The sequence below is a fragment of the Chamaea fasciata genome, unplaced genomic scaffold (genome assembly GCF_029207755.1).
Source record: "Chamaea fasciata isolate MVZ Bird 193981 ecotype frontalis unplaced genomic scaffold, bChaFas1.0.hap1 SCAF_1, whole genome shotgun sequence".
Lineage (NCBI taxonomy): Eukaryota > Metazoa > Chordata > Aves > Passeriformes > Sylviidae > Chamaea > Chamaea fasciata.
Genome location: NW_027094086.1, coordinates 112,250,361 through 112,270,402, shown reverse-complemented (window position 1 = coordinate 112,270,402; position 20,042 = coordinate 112,250,361). Strand labels below are relative to the sequence as shown.

Below are 20,042 nucleotides of genomic sequence, written 5' to 3'. Positions count from 1 at the left end.
GCAAAGCTGCTAAAGTCATTGCTGAAAATTCCTCAGTATGAATAAAGTTTATAAGAATGTCTTTTTCAAAGGGGCAGATTTTGGTTTGGATTCAAATGTGTGGTTCTGCATTCAGTATTTGTGTGTTTGCTTTCTTCTCCCAGGCCTGCATTTACTCTCCTTTTAAGCCTACCATGAAAAGAAACAGCTAACACTCTAATATGCTGTGCAATATAATACAATGTGTTTCTTGCTCATCTGAAAGACACTTGGTCAGCAGCAATTGCTTCAGGCCCAAAGGTCAGAGTTTATCTGTGAATAGCCAAAAAGTGAGAAAACTTGTCAGAGTCAAAATTATTTGCTTAAGGAACTAAAAAGGGCTATATTTTTTTTCCTCACCAAGAGAGGTGCAAGTAAGTTGGTAGTCAGGACAATGCCAGATTCTCCTGGCAGCAGAAAATATGGCCTGTGCCAAGTATAGCCTGAATTTTTGGATACATGTCAAATGGCACTGTTTCTGTGAAAGCTGAAGTTAAATCACAGTGGAATCCAAAACATGAATTGCAATTTCAGCTCATGAGCTCTCCCCAATCTCTTCTCCTGTAGGTTGGCACAGCAAGATATATGGCCCCTGAGGTTTTAGAGTCCAGGATGAACCTGGAGAACATGGAGTCCTTCAAACAAACAGATGTGTACTCCATGGCTTTGGTCCTCTGGGAAATGACATCTCGCTGTAATGCTGTCGGAGGTAAGTGCCATCTGTTTTCTTCTCTCTAAAAGTATGTTGAGACAGACATACTCTCTGTCTGGAGAGAGGGTGGGTTTTTTAACTATCACCAGGTTTTCTACTGTATCTGAATGCTGCAAATTAACAGTCCTTCAGTAGCGTGAGATGCACATGTGCATGAGCAGGCTTGAACACCAAGCAACTGAGCGCACAAGTAAATTGATCCTCAGTTGGTATAAGGATAAATTTGCTCTTAGGTAGGTCACTTCTAAAGGTTATTAAAGTTTGGTTTCCCTATGACATCTGGAGTAGCCATGGATTGACTCAGCCTGGTTGATCTCACTCAAAATAATTGGAAACATAAGTCAATTTGAAATATTAAACCGAAGAAGTGATAACTGCTTCCCATTTACTTTCATAGAATGTTAATTCTCAAACCTAATAAGGGCCAGTTAAGTGTCACATTTACTAATTGATAATTGCAGTAAGAGGCATCATAGTGGTATGGAAAGTTTCCTTTTTTCCAAAATCACCAGCTGCTGCACACCATGCTTTGTGATTTTGCAGGAGATCATCCATATGAGAAATCAAGGGATGTTTGCTGTACAAAGTATAGTAACAAAATAAAAATGATTGGAACTGACTATCAGAACAGCCCCAGGAAAAGCTGCTATGCTTGTTCATAGACAGAGTTTCTTCTGTAACAAAAATCTCCATTTCTGCTTTGCCTGCTGTTGACTCAGAATTCCCAGCATGCAACGCTGGTATGTTCTAGAAATCAGAAAAGTTGCTGTTGGGATATCTACAATACATATTGCCATGTTTGAGTTTTTCACCTTATTTCAGGAACTAAAATAAGACAAAGTCGCTTTTAAAATTCTTCAGCCTGCTGGAATTGTCTAGGAGTCATATTAAAAAATATTGCTGCACAGTTCAGGGCTCACACAGGCAGTCTAAGGAGTGGGGCTGTAAAAGGTAACTAATATGGATATTATAGTAGATATGCAACTGTGATTTGATTTGTTATCCTTCTTCCAAAACCACAGAGGCTCCTTTTTCATTGGACTTGGCACAGTTCCACCTTGAAGGGATGCCATAGACGCAGAGACAGGACAGTCTTGCAGGCTAGAGCACTGTGCTATGAGGAACATAGTGTTCAGGAGGAAAACCAATGTCCCAGGGGAAGATGTGCATAGCTGCTCCTTGTTTCTCTACCAGCATCTGTGGGATACCACAAGGGAGGTCTCTGAAGCCACTCTGCACAGTGGCTGCACCACGATGTCCTTGTGCAGAAGGGAGGAATTGCCTTCATCTCAGTCTCCTGCTCTGTCTGACCAGCATTTGGCCTTTCTGGGTGGGCTGTATTGTGGGCGATAGATTTGCCCCTGTTTGCACCCTGCCAGGAAAGCTATAAAGCGAGTATGTGTGCTGAATGTGCTAGCATAAAAGCATGAAAAGAACATCAAATTCTTTTCTAGTCAAACATTTAAGGGTAAAACATTTGGTGCTCCAGGAACTGAACCTCAGTCTGACATATTCCAAGGCAAACCTATCCATATTTAATGGATCGTGGTCATGTCTCTTTCTTAGTGCATTGGCACAACCTCACCCTTTCATTAGCACTTTTGTAAATGTGGCAGAGGAGATTTAAAACGTGAAAAAAAGGAACTGTGCCCTGTCTCATGATTTGTCTCTGTTTCTTGCATTTAGGAACTCACCTGATTAGTATAATTATGAGCTGTTCACTGTGGAGTCCTTTATCTCTGATGTCCCTTCCTGTTCCGATTTGCTGAGTAGGGCAAAACGAAGATTGTAACAAAAGCAAACCTTATTGCTGCTGTTCTCAGAAGGCAACTGCTAAAAGAGGATATAAAGGGAGTTTCATAAGGAAGGAAAATCACCAGCATGTTTATCTAGAGGAGATTGACCCATTATAACCTTGAGAAGAAGAGCTAAAGTCATTTCAGTAAAGGGAAATATTTCTCTGGCCCAGCATCCCCTTTCAAGTGATGCTTAACCCCCACCCACATCCTGATTTTCCCTATTCATTTCATCCCTCAGTCATTCTCATCTCCAGAAACACATTTCTTGAATTTTATTTCCCTATTTCAGTCATCTTTCCTGAGGTGAGGTCCCCAGCAAAACCCCAGGAGCACTAGGGCAGATATGTAGGGGTTGGAACTTGCACTTAGCATCTCTGGCTAAAGCAGTTAAACACAACTCCCAGGATATCGATCTCTTAGCTTGTCACTGGTACTGAGCTGCAACAGCACACCATTACTCTCATTTCCTTCTCAGATTTTCCCCTGGTTTGTGCAGTCTGGTTATCTTTGCAGCCAGCTGGTGAAATACCCTTACAGTGATTCATGACTACAGCTCCCCCCCTGCTTTCTTTCTCCATCTGTCACTTGTGAGACTCCCTCCTCTCCTCCCAGCCTTCCTGAGGAGCTGCCTCTGCTCACGCAAGCCCCTCTTCCACTCCTGGACTGTTTGGCAATGAGAGAAATGTCTTTGCATGTGAGGCAGAGTAGGCTGACCTGATTGCAGACAGCCTTTTCAAAGGAGCCTAAAAGATCTAGGCTGTGTCTTTGCAGGGCAGGCTTGGCTGTGCTGTCAGCTCCGGGCAGTTTTGAGGACAAGAGAGGGGAGTCTTAGCTGAGGCAACAGCATTAACAACTTTATTTAGGGAGGGAAGCATGCAAGGAAGGGGGGCGAATTGCCATTCAGCGATGTAGAGGTACAGGGACTCACTTCTTTTTCAAAGGGAGCTCTCGGGATTCATTTGTCAGCGTGCAGGTGTTCAGTGAGTGTGGGAGGTGATGCAGGCAGGTCCTTTCACTACAGCAGCTTTGTCAAACACAGCCTCCATGCTATGCCAGGCCTCTTCAGTCAGCAGCCATTTAAACAAAAATACCCAGCAGCACGACCCATGCTGGGAAGCTGCTGTAGTAAATAAGCAGGTGGGGATCGGCTTTTGAGAAAGGCCATGCTGTTCGTTGTTACTTTGTTGTGCTAAATATGGAGAAGCAGAAAATGGGGCACGAGGGAAAGGGAGACAGAGGCAAAGATCGAGGTTGACTGATTTTTCACCAGAGTATAATTTAAGAGGCATATTTAGAAACTCAGCAATACTACTTTGGGGAGAACTTCAACAGTTCCATGCTGCTGTTAACGTGGTATTTCATTCAGCACAACAGCTGTGCACCAGATGCTGCACGTTGCAAGAAATACAATTTTCATCTCAACCACTTGCTTTCAGAGTGACACAGCTTTGGTGACTGAGACAAGTGTAATTTCTCTGACAGCCTCCTAGAAAGAAAAGAACACCATCTGGTTTGTATCGCAACTGCTATGGGTGAGGGACTATTGGGGGTGGCAGGAGAGAAGGAGAGGAAAGGGAACTTCTGGATGCACAGGTTTGGTGAAGAGGGAGAAGAGAAACCCCGCAGAAAATGGCAGTGTTGCTTGAGAAGTATTGTACTGCCTGGAGTGGTGGCTGGCTTTGGTATAGTAACAGGGCTTTCTTTAAAATGGCAGCCTTGCTTTACCGGAGCTGTGTTTCATGTGAATCAAATCAGAATTAACCTTATGCTTACTTGGAAAGAGTCAGCCAAGAGCCACAGTTTGGCAACATTTGTGCATCCTGTACCTCATGAAATGCTCAGCTTTCGTCACACTGACGTGGAGCGGTGACATTTCTGGCAGCTGGGAGCAATTAGATGGCCTGTACAGCAGGGCTGTGCTTGTGCAGTGGGCCCTGAGGTGGCTGCAGCTGGGGCCTGATTTAAATTTCTCCTTGTGTGAGGCAGAGCCCAATTAGGGCATGTCTGCACTGCACTGGCTTGTAGTGGCATACAACCCTAGCTGGTAGATTCACACAGCGCAGTGTCACCCCATGATAGCCACCCATGTCCTGGAAATTCTCCAGGTGTCACCACAGTGCTCCATGTAAGGTGGCATGTGCTGTCCTTCAACAAGCCCATGTGGCAGTGCATACCATGTGTCACTGCACCACATCCTGTTTTGAGCACTGATGTGCACTGTGTTTGCTCCTTTCCTGCCTCAGGATTCACTGTGCACTGACTGAGCAGCCCCTAAGCCTACCCTGATGGCAGAGCTCGTGCGCTGCCAAACCTTTAGAAGGGTGACTGTGTCTTTGATCATCAGATGCGAAGTCACTTAAGAGCTGTGTGTGCACAATGAATTCACTCATCCCAATGCATCCTTCCCTCAACAGGGAAATTTATGAAGTAACCATTGACAGCATCTTAAACTTGGCCATGAAACAGCTTTTGGGCCTCTCCTTTGGACATTATTTTCCCTCTGTGCAAGTTAGCAGATTGACTACACAATTTCCTCTAGCATGAAGAAAGACACTCTCTGAAGGACTCTACCTGTGTTTGCATGAGCTGTCACAGTAGCTCCATCGTCAACTGATTTATCCTTTCTTCCCCCTCATAAGCTCTAAGTAAAGGGGCATTTCAAAGGGACCTAGAAGTTCCCAAACACAAGCTCACTGCTGTAGACTGTCCTCACAGCTGACTTCTGCTGGCCTTTCACCTCACTCCTGCTTTGATTCTGCAAATAAAACTTCATCATCCAGCATGAGAAGCTGTCCCACAGAAAATAGTAAGACAGATCACATAAAGAAGTGTTAACAGGGTTTGTGGGTATGCTCTTCTGACCTAAAGAAAATCTCACTGCAAAAAGCTTAGAGTCAAAAAAGACCACAAGTGAGGCAAATTTTCCAAGTTTTCATCAGACACAACAAATGGATTTTCAGTAATGTCTCTATTTGAAGCTAAAAATCCAGTCTCAGCCTTTCTGAAAATTATAGCTAGGCCAATGTCAAAAGAAACCAGAAGTACAGCAGTTAGTAGTGTAAGTCAGCTCTCAACCATAAAGATTAAATGGTGGAAGTTAAAGTTGAAGGAAGTGTGCCATTTTTGAATGCTAAGGGTTCTGTAGTTCATAGTTCCTTACATATTTATGGTACTTCATCCAGCTGTCATTTTTAGTGCCCAACCAGTCAAAAACCAATGGAAAGAAACACATAAGGCATGAGGTATAGAATCAGCATCTGTATACAGCCACACACCGGCATCTGAGCACAAACATCTTAACCTACCTCAAATTGACATCTGTTACATCTACTGTAGCACATAAACATGATCCATGAATAACACCAGCTATTACTGCAAAATGTGTCTGACACTTGAGATTCCACAGCATTAGGATGACTTACTGCATGAGGATTTAGTGGACTTTTTTTTACTTTCCAAGGGAAAAAGAAGCATGATAATAAATAGCAAGAAGATGCTGCATGCTTTTCAAACTGAGGGAAGGCATGACTGTATTGGTCAAAGGCCATTACAGTGAGTTGGCATCTGGCCTCAATTTCTCCTTCTTTACCATAAGCAAAAACAAAGCAACGACAGAGAAAACAAACCTGAAAAACCTATTTAATCTTTATATTTGGAAGAGGAATGCTGATAACTTACAAACAATTTCTCGAACAGAAAAAATATATTATGAAACTATCAATTCCCAGGAAAGGGTTTCCCTTCTCCTGCTTGAACCATTTCATTAACCTGACCAACCTTGAGATTAAATCAGTGAGAGGAAACAACAAGTCAGCACCACAGCACCAGCTTCCCTCTGTTGGATATTGGGACTCCACTGACTCCTCACCTTGCAAGATCTCAAAACCTTGGCTGGTGTCCATGACCACTGCCACAACTAAACCATGACTGATGGAGATGGTGCAGGAAATGGCCATCTAGGTCACATGATCTAAATTCTCCCAGTGAACTTTAATATTTTTGTTAGTATACTTTTGAAAGTATACAGGTATGTGCAATATAATCATAGTGCATCTGCTGCATGCTAAACCAAGTCTGACTGGCAAGATGGCAACTTCCCAATTTTTAGGGCTGAAGTCTTGTAAATTTACTTTGGCTGAGTAATCTCAGACTCAGATTAATGTGGGGGAAACTGGTTTGCCTTCTTGTACAGGAAAGAAAGCAAAGCAGACTTTGGCCCTTGGGTCTTAGAAGATGGGAATTTTGTTTCTGGACTATAGCCATTCTTCAGAGCATTTTGTGGAAAGTGGCCAGCAGCACGTGGCTAGGGAGAAGGAAGGAGAGCTCTTCAGGAGGCATCTGTGGGGTGATCCGCTGCGCTGCACACAGTTGTTTTCAGCTGAATCTCTGAATGCTGAACATTTGAAGCACAAGGTTTAATATCCCTTCCAAAATGTTTGTTATTGTAACTTGGCTATTCTTTTTAAGCATTAGCCTGATAAAGTCTTTGTCTCATGGCCATCACATACAAGTGAGATCTACAGTCTGACTTTAAGGCTTTGGAGGAAAGTCCAAAGTTAGTTGTCTTCAATACTACCTTGTTTTTATCATGAGACATGACAAAAGGATCTGACCTGTGTTACCTTGATGATTAGTTATTTTCAGTAGCATATCATGTGACCCCATCTTTACCTTTCTCTCCCAAAGTAAACAGACCCATGGGTTAGAGGTTCTTCACATTTCTTATGGATCTTTAATCCTTATTCACGTTACTCGGCACTTTTTACCCCTTTAGAGGAATGAGCAACTGGACATTGCAGTTGAACTTGGTTGCAACATCATGGAACAGTGGTTTGTCTCTCTGCTCGTTTGTCTCTGTTCACACGTCATCTGGGCATTCACATGCATTCTCCACACTGCTTTGTAGATTACGCTTCAGTTTTTCTTGCCCTCAATTAATTCCTAGAAAGAAATAAGAGGCAGCAGAACAGGCCAACTTCATAAATCTTTATCTGATAGGAGCAAGTCATTAGGCCTGTGAGTAAAGTCTCCATCTGTTCCCAAAGAAACCACAGCATTTTCTACACTGTGTCAGCATCTACTATAATATTTCCGCTCTCAGAGATTTCTTGAGTTTTCTCCAACGGTCCCATATGTCTGCCTCTTCCTTTCTCTCTCCAAAGAAAAGCAAAGAAAATATGCAACATGCAAACAAAAACTAGAGTGGCAGCAGCCCCTTCAGAAAGCTGTGCCCCTGTATCTCAGGCCAAAACTGATCCATTTTGGGAAGGACGTCTAAAATAAGAGCGGACTACTACTTTCTACAAAAGAATGCAGCTTAGGAGTAAACAAGGGCAGTGTGGCGGCTTCCAGCATTTCTCCTTAATTGTATCTTTGTCCTTTCCAAGCAACTGTTTCAACCTAGCAATCTGCACATTTGCATCCACCATGACCTATATTTCAGTTTATATTTCAGCTGGTAGGTGTGTGTGGACTCCAGGAGAGCTAAGGGTGACCAACTCTTCAAAAGCTTGGCTCATGCAGAACTCACCTTAAAGCTCGTGTGCGTTTTACCTCAGCAGAGATTGAAAGGCTCACAAACCATTATAGATTACTCTGCTTCTTGGACTGTTAGTAATATTATGTACTAAAGGGTTTAAATGAAAGTTGTTTTGTTGGCTAGGAAACAAAAGGGGAGGGAGGGAGTGTGTGAGAGAAACACACTTGAAACATTTTTGAAAATGCCAACTGGCTTTGCTTTGTTTGGAGCTGGTCAAGCAGAACAGTGGCAGTGAGCAGCTAATCAGTAGCTCCTACTCCTCAGAGAACAGCCAGCTCCCTTCACTCTCAGCACCAGCACAGCCCAGCTAAATACCCTGTGTTTGCTTCTTTTCTTGTCAGAAGTGAAAGAGTACGAGCCCCCATTCGGCTCCAAAGTGCGAGAACACCCTTGTGTGGAAAGCATGAAGGACAACGTCCTGAGAGACAGAGGGCGACCCGAGATCCCCAGCTCCTGGCTTAACCATCAGGTAAGAGCACCCCACGGGAGAGGTGGGAGCTGCACTGTACCTTTAGCTGCTGCCTGAAGGCTGAGCCTTACCTCAGTGCCCTGCCCAACAGGCTGGACCTGTCTTTGCGTGGAAAGGTCAGTCACACGTGGAGAAACTATCACAGAGTGACAGTGGTGCTGACATGGTTCAGACACCACAGTTCTCTGCACTGTGCCTGTCTCAATGCCCCAGTATTCCTGCTGCACACCAGTGTAATCTAAAAGTAATCAAAACAGAAACATTGGAAGTCTGAGATCCAGAAATCATCTGGAGAGCCACAGAATAATTAGGCCTTTAAAGCACACTGTGTGTAGGCTCTGAAAGGGCAAAGAAAACTTCATACATGGGCCTCTGTTGCAGGCAGAGTGGGAGCTTCAGACAAAATTTATTAGAGAAGTCCTCCTGTTGAGTCATGAGGTACAGAAAGGATCCCCTTGCTTTCTAAACTCCTTCTCAGAGAGGTGTCTAGGTGTGGCTGGATTCAGTCTTAGCCCCAGATTTTGTCAACAGTTTACGCTTTAAGGATTATATAGGTGCAGTTGAACCATTAGACAACTTTGTCCCACACGATTAAGGGTGGTAAAACAGATATAAAAATATAAATTATTTATTATGGTAATGACTAGACAAGGAGGTCTTAATCAGAGTTATACTACACAGTATAGGAGCTATAACTACTTGTATCGTGTGCACTATGAAGCAATATTGGGGCAGCCATATTAAAGCAACCGTACTAAAGGTAGCAAAACCAATTATTAGCTAAAGATTGATGTCAGCCACCCATGCCAACAACCACAGGCAAATATCTTCCAGTCAGCCTCAAGGAGTAACCTTGAGGGCACGGGAGTAACCTTGAGGCATTGGACTCCTCAAGGGGAGGAATCTCTACACTCACTTCAAGAAGGGTTATGTTAGAAGACGCTGTTGTTAAAAAGTTATTTATATACTATATATAGTATATAAAGTGCTTGGCTGTCAGTCAGATGTCTCCAGGCCAGCTTAGTCAGCTCAGCAGCTTTAGATAAGTTATTAGTAGTACCACTTGTTTGTTCCTTTGTTGGGCAGTTTACCAGGTCTACCACATCTTCACCTCATTATCAAGATGTTGAACTTTGAGTCAGGCTGGTTTCAGCATTATTCAACACCAAAAGCAGCATGACTCCCTTCTCCATTCACCACTGGTAGCTTTGCAAACAGGGCACTGTTTGATTTGTTTTACCCCATTTCCAGGGAGACCATCCTACTACAGAGGACCTTCAGCAGAGAAAGCAAATCTCAGTACTTTACCGTGGAAACCAGTCACAGTTGTATCCCAGCTGTTGACAGATTTAAGGAAATATGAAATTAGTCTTCAGCAAGCCATTCTGGTTTTATTCAAGTTGTGTATTAACAGTCTGTTTCCCTTGCATATCACAAAGCACTTTGTCAGCTTCTTCCATTCATGAGCACCAGGGTTGCACTTCCTAGGCATGGTAGATTTTTCAGTAGATGAAACTGAATGGAAACAAGCCAAACACATGCATTTCTTCACCTTTGCTCTCAGTAGTTTTATCAGTAAAGACAAAATGTGAATCATATCAGAGAAATGAGGCTTGATCATTCCACTCCTCAATGAAATATGCTGAGTGGTCTTCAGCGACAAAAGGAAAGTATCACAAACATTTACAAAAGCCCAGGCAACCAAGAATATCATCTACTATTTCCATCAGGAGCAATGTAGTACTCCCTTTTTAATTCCATTTGGGAACATAAAATCAGTCTGACAGCCACTTAAAAAAGATCAAGTGAGTGGCTAAAATCAATCATCTTTCCAACAAAGAACACTTGCCACCTGATGACTATGGCAGAGTGCAGCCCCTTCCTGGACTGCAGAGACTTACTCCTTATGTACTCAGCTGTGAAGAGTAGAGTTATTGAGGAGGGACTTTTAACAAGGGAAGAAAGTTGAATTTTGGGGGACACCTGGATATCTGCTACTAACTACCAGCACTAAAAACCCTTGGCAGCGAGTCTGAGTGTGTGGAGAGTTGCAGCTTGAGGTACTGAGGTAGAGCTGTAGGATACACTGTGGATTTCATCACCTCTGGGTTTATAAAGCAAGTTAAATGGTTGTGGATTTGGACCTAGGTGTCCTGCATTTGACATCAGAGATTTCTTCCCTATATAAAACCCACACCTCAATCTGCCCCCAGCACAGAGCACCCCACCAACTGGGAGGGCCCTCCCTGCACTTGCGCTTGGGTCACCAGAATGGGCACAGCTGGCTCCAACAGAGTTCAGCTAAGAGTCTAAGGAAGGAAACGGATGCCTGAATACATGCTCAGAGGACATTTAAGGAAGGTGGATTTAATTCCCGTTGCCTGAATCCCTTCAGTGTTTCACATTGTGCTAAGATGCAGTGGTGCATCAGTTTCCACAGGGCTGTGACGGTTTGCAGCAGCTGAGGATCTGCTTTGAACTCCATAGAAGTTGCTCTTACTGTAGTGGCTCTTCCATATTCATTTCCTTCCTCTGCAGTCGTGTTTTTGTAATGAACTCATTACTCATCATGATAAAATTCTGGAATGGATTTACATATCACAATTACCCCCACACCCCCCCTTAATGAGATTCGTTGTACTATTGATTTCAAGTTAATGTTTAATATTTAATTTAATTTACTGCTTGTAATTTCAATGCCAGCAGAAAACTAATGTTATTTGTATACAGATATTAACATTCTGCTGTTAGCATTGACATCAGTCAACATCACCAATTAGGTAAATTATACAATTAATGCAGTGTTGTGAAATGTTATTTTTTTAAATAAGTTTTATATAAATCCTACTTAATGGGCTTTTAGTGTCATAAAGCAAAACACAGTTTCCTGGCAAATACCTCATGTTTATAAAATTCATTACAGAGATGCAACTGGTTTTTTGCTCCTGTAAACATTTGCATTGGAATTGAAATGAAGGTTGAACAGTTACAGCTGTGAGTGATGTGTTTAAGTGTTTGTGGGACTGTGGCCCATATTTACACGTAGATTCAGGTAGTCTATGAGAAATTAATGAAGAGCTGATGTACAGCCCAATATTGCTGGCGATCAGAATTTTGTTTGAAAAACCCAAGCAGAATTCAGGCACGCAAAGGCATGGGTTGAGCAGGAGATCATGTTATCCAAGAATTTTGATCATATTTATTAAACAAAAAACTCTGCTTGACCTTCTATAAAGGGTTTCAAAAAACCCTTCTATAGCACTAGTTCGAAGCATCGCTTTTCTTGTTATAACATATCAGACCAGATGCCTAAAAATGACAGTACCAACTAAAGGGCTGAAACTATTGCAGTAGGTTTTCTTTTAAAAAACAAAAAGAAAACAATGCCCCCCATGACAGGAGCAGCAGATCCCATAAAGAACCCCCAGCACACACGTGTAATAACCCCCAAACTTCTGTGGGCACTGGAGCAGCTCTCAGAGAGAGGCGTTGTTGCGGGCTGTCCCCCTCACGGCTGCTGTGTCTGTGTCCCCTGCAGGGCATCCAGATGGTGTGTGAGACCCTCATCGAGTGCTGGGACCACGACCCCGAGGCGCGGCTGACGGCGCAGTGCGTGGCCGAGCGCTTCAGCGAGCTCAAGCACCACGACAGGCTGTCGGGAAGGAGCTGCTCCGAGGAGAAGATTCCCGAAGACGGCTCCGTCACCACCGCGAAGTAGCGCTTGCCTGGGAGCTCCGGAACGGAGGGAAGTCACTCCTAGATGTGTTCACCTTGGCCAAGGAAGAAGTCTTGATCAGTGCCTTGACTTGCTTCTCAAAGGACTGAGGCTGTCGCTACTCCCTTTAGGCTCCAGTTCTGGACAAGGAGATGTATTCTGGGAATTAAAAGCTGGGGGAGTAGCAGTCATACCCTAGCACTGGCGGCCAGCGTCATGTCGTAGGAGGAGCTATGTATGGTAGCACTTCCTCAGGAAAAGGATTTGAAAATAGCCAATAACATTATGCACTTTATTAATGCCTGTATATAACTATGAAATTGCTATTTTTATATATATATATATATATATATACATATATATCTATAAAATGTGTGTGTGTGTATGTATATATATATATATCTATCTATATATCTATAAACAGCCATGTCCTGGGAAAAGAAAAGTTATTAAAAAAAAGTGCTTCCAGGAAATTACCAGTGCATTAGAAATCCCACCCCTTAGGGAAGGAGCCTGGGGAGACTGGTATAGAACCACACCAATTGTGCACTAAGCGTTCAGCCAAAAAATAGGAATAATATGCAATAAGAAGATGACTTTCAAAGGATGTGCTGTGACCTGGATGTGGTCCTGCTGTTCACAGAAGCAGTCTCACAGCAGACACGCCAAGCTGACTTTGCAGTTGTACCTGCGTGGTTCTGTCAACAGCACATTGTGGAAGATTCAGGAATGCCTTTTCCCTCTCATCTTAACCCCAGAGTCCTCAAAGTGTTCCAGAACAGGCATGTGAGGAGGTTTGGTCCTTCCCATATGTATGTTTTGTTATCGAGTTCATCAATGTTGTATGTTCATTGCTTTGAATCTGTGCTGCTTGCAAACAGGTTGCAAAATATCAGCAGGATGAGTTTTCCCCTCCTCCCATCCCCATCCCCAAACCATGCAGAACAGGACAGGGCCAGCAGCAATCCAAGCAGATGTTTTATATTTGCTGTGCATTCTGAGTGTGGGCAGTACTATTTTTTTCCCTGTCTTTTACCTTGATTGTGTTGCTGTAAGAACAATTTTTTTTCCCTGTGCAATGTGTCTAACTGCTAGACGAACCACAGCCTGACTCTGTTCCATGCATTCTAAAGTAAAAAGCAACAGCTGGTGCCTTTTTTTTTTTGGCAAAAAGGCTTTGGAGGTGAGGGAAAGCTCCATAGCAATAGGTTAATGGCATATCCTGCCCTCAGCATTGCTTGCATTTTGGGCTGCCTCAGCAAGTCAGCAATTCACAGAAAAAAAAAAAAAAACAAACCCAAAAAAAAAAACCAAAACAAACACAAAACAAAAACAAAGAAAGAGTTTTTCAACAGGATCTTTCAGACATTGCTTACATTCTTTCAGTTCCCCAAGAAGCTTAGACAGTTGACATCACATTGGGCCTATATACATGACAGCACTGTGTTTAATAAGTGCTAAAAATATTGTCTTTAGATGTTTTACAGTGATTTATCCACTATTCTCTTCCTCATGGCAGGTCAGCAAGCCTTGCAAGTTAGAAATTCAACCAGCACAAACCAATCCTGGACAAATGTCTCTGGTGTGATTTATTAAACACCTTTGACAGATAAACATCAATATTCCTCTCAAAAATGTTGCCATGCAAGTCAATAGGAATCATGCTTATTCAAATAGGAGTTAAGATTTATGATGGCAAATACTTTATTTGAAATGGTTTTGTAACCGCCTTTTTTTTTTTTTTTTTTTTTTTTTTTTGCATTTTAACCAAACTGCTCATAAATGTTAAAACAGAGCGGGGCAAAACCTCCACACCTACAGTGGAACTTAGAGGATACTATGGCATTTTTTTGTCGGGATGGAATGTTCTAAATTCACAGGACCATAGGCAGAGGTAGGAGATGTGGGTTGGGAATGCATGCAGGCAGGTAGAAAGTCTAAGCCCATTTCTCTTGCTTCATCCACACAGAAGGTCAAAGAATGGCCACCAGTAGTTCCTGACAGTACTGACATTCTTATGGGGTTTTCTAACACTACATGTAAAGGAAAATTTTTATTCTTTTAAGGAATATTTCACCTGTACATCATGTATGAAATAGGAATGTGAGCAATATATACTCTTGTATATCAAAAGTTTCAAACACTTAACTTGCTTTGTAAACTGTTTTGAGGGGGTTTTCATCTTGTTTTGTATAAATCAAATGTTTATTGGAGCAAATAAAATAACACCAACTCAAGTTCCTCTCTGGAGCATCCAGGATAGGGAGAGGGCTCTTCCTAAAAATGAACTCTATCCTAAAATGATTCAAGTCCATTCCTTCCCACCGGGGGCCTGAATGTCACTCTCAGTGTGTCCAGTGTGCATGTGTTCTGCTTTGCTAATGACTACTTCCCATAGTCTCCACCCTGCCCTTCAAAGAACAGCCCTAGCAGATGGCCAAACTTGCTGGTCCCTTAGCCCCTGCACTGCTACACCTTCACTAGTCTCAAAGGAAGGGAGGGAGAAAGGGCTTGCAGCTGGTGCTTTCCTACTTCTGGATTGCTCAATGGGGATGTGACTCTTACAGACATGGTTTAGTCATGGACTTGGCAGTTTTGGGTTAGCAGTTGGACTCCGTGATCTAAAGGTCTTTCCAACTTAATGGATTCTATGGTTCTATGTTAAGGCCATAGTTAGACCTCAGTCATTTTGGTGCTGATATCCAGGTGAGCCAGAAGACAGCCCACTAAATCTGTGTCACTGAGAAGTGCGTGATTAATGTGCTTGTGCCTTACAGCTGCTGCTCTCCAGAAAGAGCTTTCACCTTTTTAAGCTGACACCTATCCCGTGGAAGACATGCAGAACACAGGCACCACGTAAACCAAGAGCAAGATGCCTCCCTCTGCCCTCTTCAAATTGCCTTAAATGTTACTTGGGTTGAATCTAAGCCTTAGCACAGGGTGCAGTCCACCAGCACCTGATATTGTCATCTGAGATTCTCCAGACATCACCATTTTTTTCATGGACTGTGTTTTCATACCAAAACCTCCACTGTCCCTCATACTTGGCTGCAATGAATATCTCCTTTTGAACCTCCAGGCGTGGATCCCTCAAAGAGGCACCCACATGCCTTTGTTCACGAGTCAAGCAAAATCACAGAGTAACTGAGGCTGGCAGGGGCATCCCAGTCTGTTCCGTGCTTGTTTGTCATCTGGTCCAGGGTCATGTTCAAAGCAGGCACCTTAAATCAGGCTGGTTAAGGTCTTGTGGTATTTTGAGCATGTCAATGATTTCACTGCACGTCAGTGATTTTGCAGTCTCTCTGGGCACCCAGTGCTCTGAACAGAGCAACACACAGAGACAGTGTCAGGTGTGCAAGTGACAGTGGCCACATCTAATCTGAAATTAGCAAAATGAGGGCTTTGTGAAGGAGGCCTTGCCTAGGTGCCCCTCAAGCAGACAGCCACAGGTGAGCAGCTCTTCCTTCAAGCCAGCCACCCTCTGCCAAGTACGAGAACAGCTCTCAGCTTCCCGACAGGCATGCAAAGGCTCACTGCCCACACCTCTGTGGTTCCCAGCGGAGCCCTGCTGAGCCTTGGCAAGCCAAGCATCCCTGTGGCTGGCCCTAGCGTGTGCCAGTGCACTGGTGGCAGTGGCCACCCCTCAGCACTCCCCACCACTGGCCACGTATTGGCAAAGATCTTCAAGCCCCGACATCCTGTTTATGCTGGCTCAAAGTCTGAATCCTTTTGGCATAACACAGCAAGCAAGTGTTGCGAATGCCTTTTAAAAATGTAGCAGGCAAATTCCACAGGTCTTTTAGTCTTGAATTATATTACATCCTTGAAATAAAGTACTCTATGTACTTCTATTTTTTTTTTTCCAGTTAAGGCTTTTGCCCACCTTCCTTATCCTAAATATTGTATTCTACATCCTACTGTGAGCAGTTCTTAATTAGTGTGTTGGTCAGCATTTTGTCACCAGGGTGCACAGCAAGGAGGCTCCAGCTGTGCAGTGCAGAAAGCAGTCCTTGGGTTTACCACTGAACCTTGGAGTGCTCTGTAAGGTTCAGGTGGTCTCTGGAGCATCCAGGAAGGATGCATAAGGAAGTTTCCCAGTGCAGCCTGCCTCTGTGTCACCAGTTCACATAATTTTCAGCACAGTGGGGATTTCACCCCCTTCTAGGATATTCCAAATTGCTACTGGAATAGACAGGAATGATAAAAGAGGGAAAAATCATGACCCCCAGCTTCTGAGGAGAAAAAAAAGAAATAGAAAAGCATTAAGACATCATTATTCTGAATGCACCTGGAAACAAACCGGGCCACATGTAGAGCACCTGCAATATTGTCCTCTTGTCAAGCCAGCTGTACGGGGGCCCAAGGGCTTCCTTTGCTTCCAGAGGAACATTGATTAATTTATTTCCCCGGTCCTTTGCTCTTTCTCTCTCTCCTGCTTTTTTTTTTTTCTTTGCCTTTTTTTTTTTTTTTTTTTTTTTTGGCATTATGTTTTTAATAAAATGCTGCCTGTGGCAATTTTTCCCTCTGGCTACAAAGAAGATGGAGTGAATTCTGTTCCAGACTGTCTGCCTGTTCCTGAATGCAGTTTGGCTGCCTTTATGCTGCTTATTACTTGGCAAACATTCCTGCAAGTCGGTGCACACCATGTGCGCGTTGTGAAGGCTCTTGCTGGAGGGGATGGCAAAAATTCGAGTCTCAGCCTGGGTCAGTGTAAGTGATGCACCTCGTTGCAGGATTTTGGTGCCTGGTTATTTTTATTCTTTCAGGCACCTGTGTCCTACTGGGTTACATTTCCCAGCACACCCACAAAGCTCAGTTTGCCTGAGCCCACGGTGCCCCAGCCTGGTTGTCTGGACCCCATTTCCTCTCCACACCTTGACCTACTGGCTGCTCTCACCTATTTTTGACCTCTGGATGCTGAATGGCATTGCTCATGGGCAGAAATCTGGAGACAGTCAGTGGTTTGTTGCAATACAGTCAAATTGTGAGGCTCCTGAGAGGACCAAGCCCAGGAAATAGGTTTAAAATTCTTGACTAATGAATGCTCTGAGCACCATCTAATCACTTCATGAAGAGGCAAAGGCAAAAGGCAGCTCATAAATTAGCTATTGTGAATTATTTGCTCAGCTATAATGGTGATAAAACAATCTCTTCAGACAGTTTCATTTAGTTAGCTAAACTCTTAAAAAGATTAGACTGTCCCCTGATCAAGTTTGGCATGATTAAACCCTCACTGCTGAAATGTCTCTCACGCAAAGACGTTGCCATGTGAAACCAGGGAGTGCAAAGATCCCTGGCATTTCTTCCCAGGCTGACCCTTTCCTGTGTCACAGGAGGGAGCACTCACAGCTGAAAACACTTCTCTTTCTTCTGTGCTGCAGCAAGGATCTTCTGTGGAAAAAGAAACAAAAAGCAATTCACCTTGCTCTTTGCTCACTCATCCATGGCTTCCAGCCCAGGCTGCCAGCAGCCCCTCCCAACCACTCCTCTTCCCCAGCACCTTCAGATGCCCAACAGGGGCTGCACAGTGACCTCCCTCTGCCTTTGGTTTTGGATCAGGGTGCTGCTCTTTCTCTCACAAAAACTGCCCTCTGTCTCAGAGCAAGACCTGCACCAGATATTCCACGACCTCCTGAAAGGCGCCTCATCAATTTTTCTGATCAGTCTGGAGCTGTGCCCTTCCTCCTGCACCCCTCTACCCCCCTGGCCTCTTCTTTACCTCAGCAAGGGCTGCCCTGACTCCCAGGGTCTGTCCTCTAGAAACAAGACCTGAGCAAGCAAACCCATTGCATACACCTGTTTAACACACTGCCCCTTGGCTCATTTAGGGCAGAAGTGATGCAGAAGAAGCAAAGCCCAAGAGAACCACACATCAGATGTGTTTCTCTTGGGCTTGCAGGGACATTGTGATCAGGTTTCCAGCCAGGTTTGCTGTCTTACTGCTCCCATGAGTGGTTGTATGAGGTTCCCTGGGCTACAGTTGTTTTCTTCTCTTTCTGAAGGAGAGAGCAACCACATAATCCACTCCTGGTACCCCTGGGGTGAAGCTTCCATCAATTTGTAATACACATGAACAGCTTGCATTAGGCACCCCCAACCTCACCCTCTACTCTCACCCTCCCTCCCCATGAATCCCAGGTGCTGAGCCAGGAATGAAAACAGTCGTACCACATTTCCAGCCCTGCTGGAGCAGGGGTTTCTGTATTGTACAGCTCAGCTGCCTGCCAGTGTAACATAAGGCTCTCTGAAATGTCCCAGTTTTTACAGAGTGCTTCAGCCACCAGCTGGCAGTGTGTGGGCCATAGGCAAGTGCTTTATTTTGGATGAACTAAACCAGCTTGAGATGCAGGACCTATTATCAGAGCAGTATGCTGAGCTACAGAAATGGAGCTTCCCTGCCCTGCCCCCACTTCAATAAAGCCTGTGCTGAACAAAGAGCTCCAGAAATAGGTTCCCTTCTGTTGAAAAAAATGCCAAGGTCCTCACGACTCAACCTTTCAGGAGACCATTTCAGGTTAAAAAATTTTTACAGAAGCTATTGATTGCATCTAATTCCTGATTTTGCTTGAAGGTGAAAACTGTCTTTCTAGTCCTCAAACAGAAGCCAGTATAAACCTCTCCTCAGATAAACATCTGCCTGTCTGTGGCTGCAAATGTTCAGCTCTTAAGGCTGGGCGTTATCTGACTTCCTTATACATGTGTGTGAGTGCTGAGAGGATCTCTGAACTCACTGATCAAGGCAGTCTATGCTATGACTGCTCAGTAAAAAAGATATCCATATTAAATTGGGAATACATTGTTCGGCAACAAATAAGAAATTCATCCCCAGACCCAGAAGTGCCGAGGGTTGTTGCTTCAGAGATTGAGATGGCAACACAAGGCCTACTCTGGGGTCTTTCAGAGCATTCTCACAGTGACTTTTTGAGAATCATTTAAAATAAAATACTATTTGTTTGAAAGAGCAAAGCTTTTTATATGCCTAGAATGACAAAAACAGTGTTTCATCTTTGATCCAACAAAACTGAAATAAAGGCTGTCAGGGAAAGGATCCAGGGAAAGAAAACACAAAGCCCATCTGCTCAAAGCAGCTATATGGTGCTGCCACCAAGCAGAATTACAATTTGCAGCACATGGGTTAGCAGACAGCATACTCAGGAGCAGCCCATCAATGACAGGCACTAAGCAAGTTAAAAATAATAACTGCTGATACTTGAATCCAGACATTTCTGGAAAGATGAAGTTTCCTCCTTTCATCAAATTAAAGTCAAGCTACTGATTCTCTTCAACAAAAATACTTGCTTTCCATAAGCCATCTGGTGCTTCTGGAGGCAGAAGAAAATAGGCCATACCTTCAATTAGCTAAAAAGTTTAGACAGGACATAAATCTCATACAAAGACTTCTAATTTTCCAGTTGGTAAGTCCTGTATAATTCTACGCAGACTCACCAATGTACTTAGGTTACTACCCCTTTTGCTCATCTAATCCCCATGTGAGCAGCAGGAGCAATGTTGCTGTGACGTGACATCACTGACACTTCAGCCCCAACACTGAGGAAGAGTCTGCAGAAGGAACTTGCAGGGAATTGGATATCAGGAAAAGGTTCCTCACCCAGAGGGTGAATGCGGTCTGGAACAGGCTCCCCAGAGGAAGTGGCCACAGCACCAAGCCTGACGGAGTTCAAGAAGTGTTTGGACAATGCTCTCAGGCACATGGTGTGATTCTTGGGGCTGTTCTGTGCTGAGCCAGGAGCTGGACTCGGTGATCCTGATGGGTCCCTCCCAATTCAGCT

The 20,042-nt window shown here is 43.8% G+C and overlaps 1 protein-coding gene across 2 annotated transcripts in view; it reads left to right on the top strand.

The window, feature by feature from the left end:
* Positions 1-14,489, top strand: part of TGFBR2 (transforming growth factor beta receptor 2) — a 61,457-nt gene extending 46,968 nt beyond the window's left edge. For both annotated transcript variants that reach the window (XM_066194089.1, XM_066194080.1), the window contains 3 exons: positions 586-727; positions 8,410-8,537; positions 12,076-14,489. In XM_066194089.1, the coding sequence (XP_066050186.1) occupies positions 586-727; positions 8,410-8,537; positions 12,076-12,255 (450 nt within the window). In that variant the 3' untranslated portion in view covers positions 12,256-14,489. The remainder of the gene's footprint in view (positions 1-585; positions 728-8,409; positions 8,538-12,075) is intronic.
* The last annotated feature ends 5,553 nt before the right edge of the window (positions 14,490-20,042 follow it).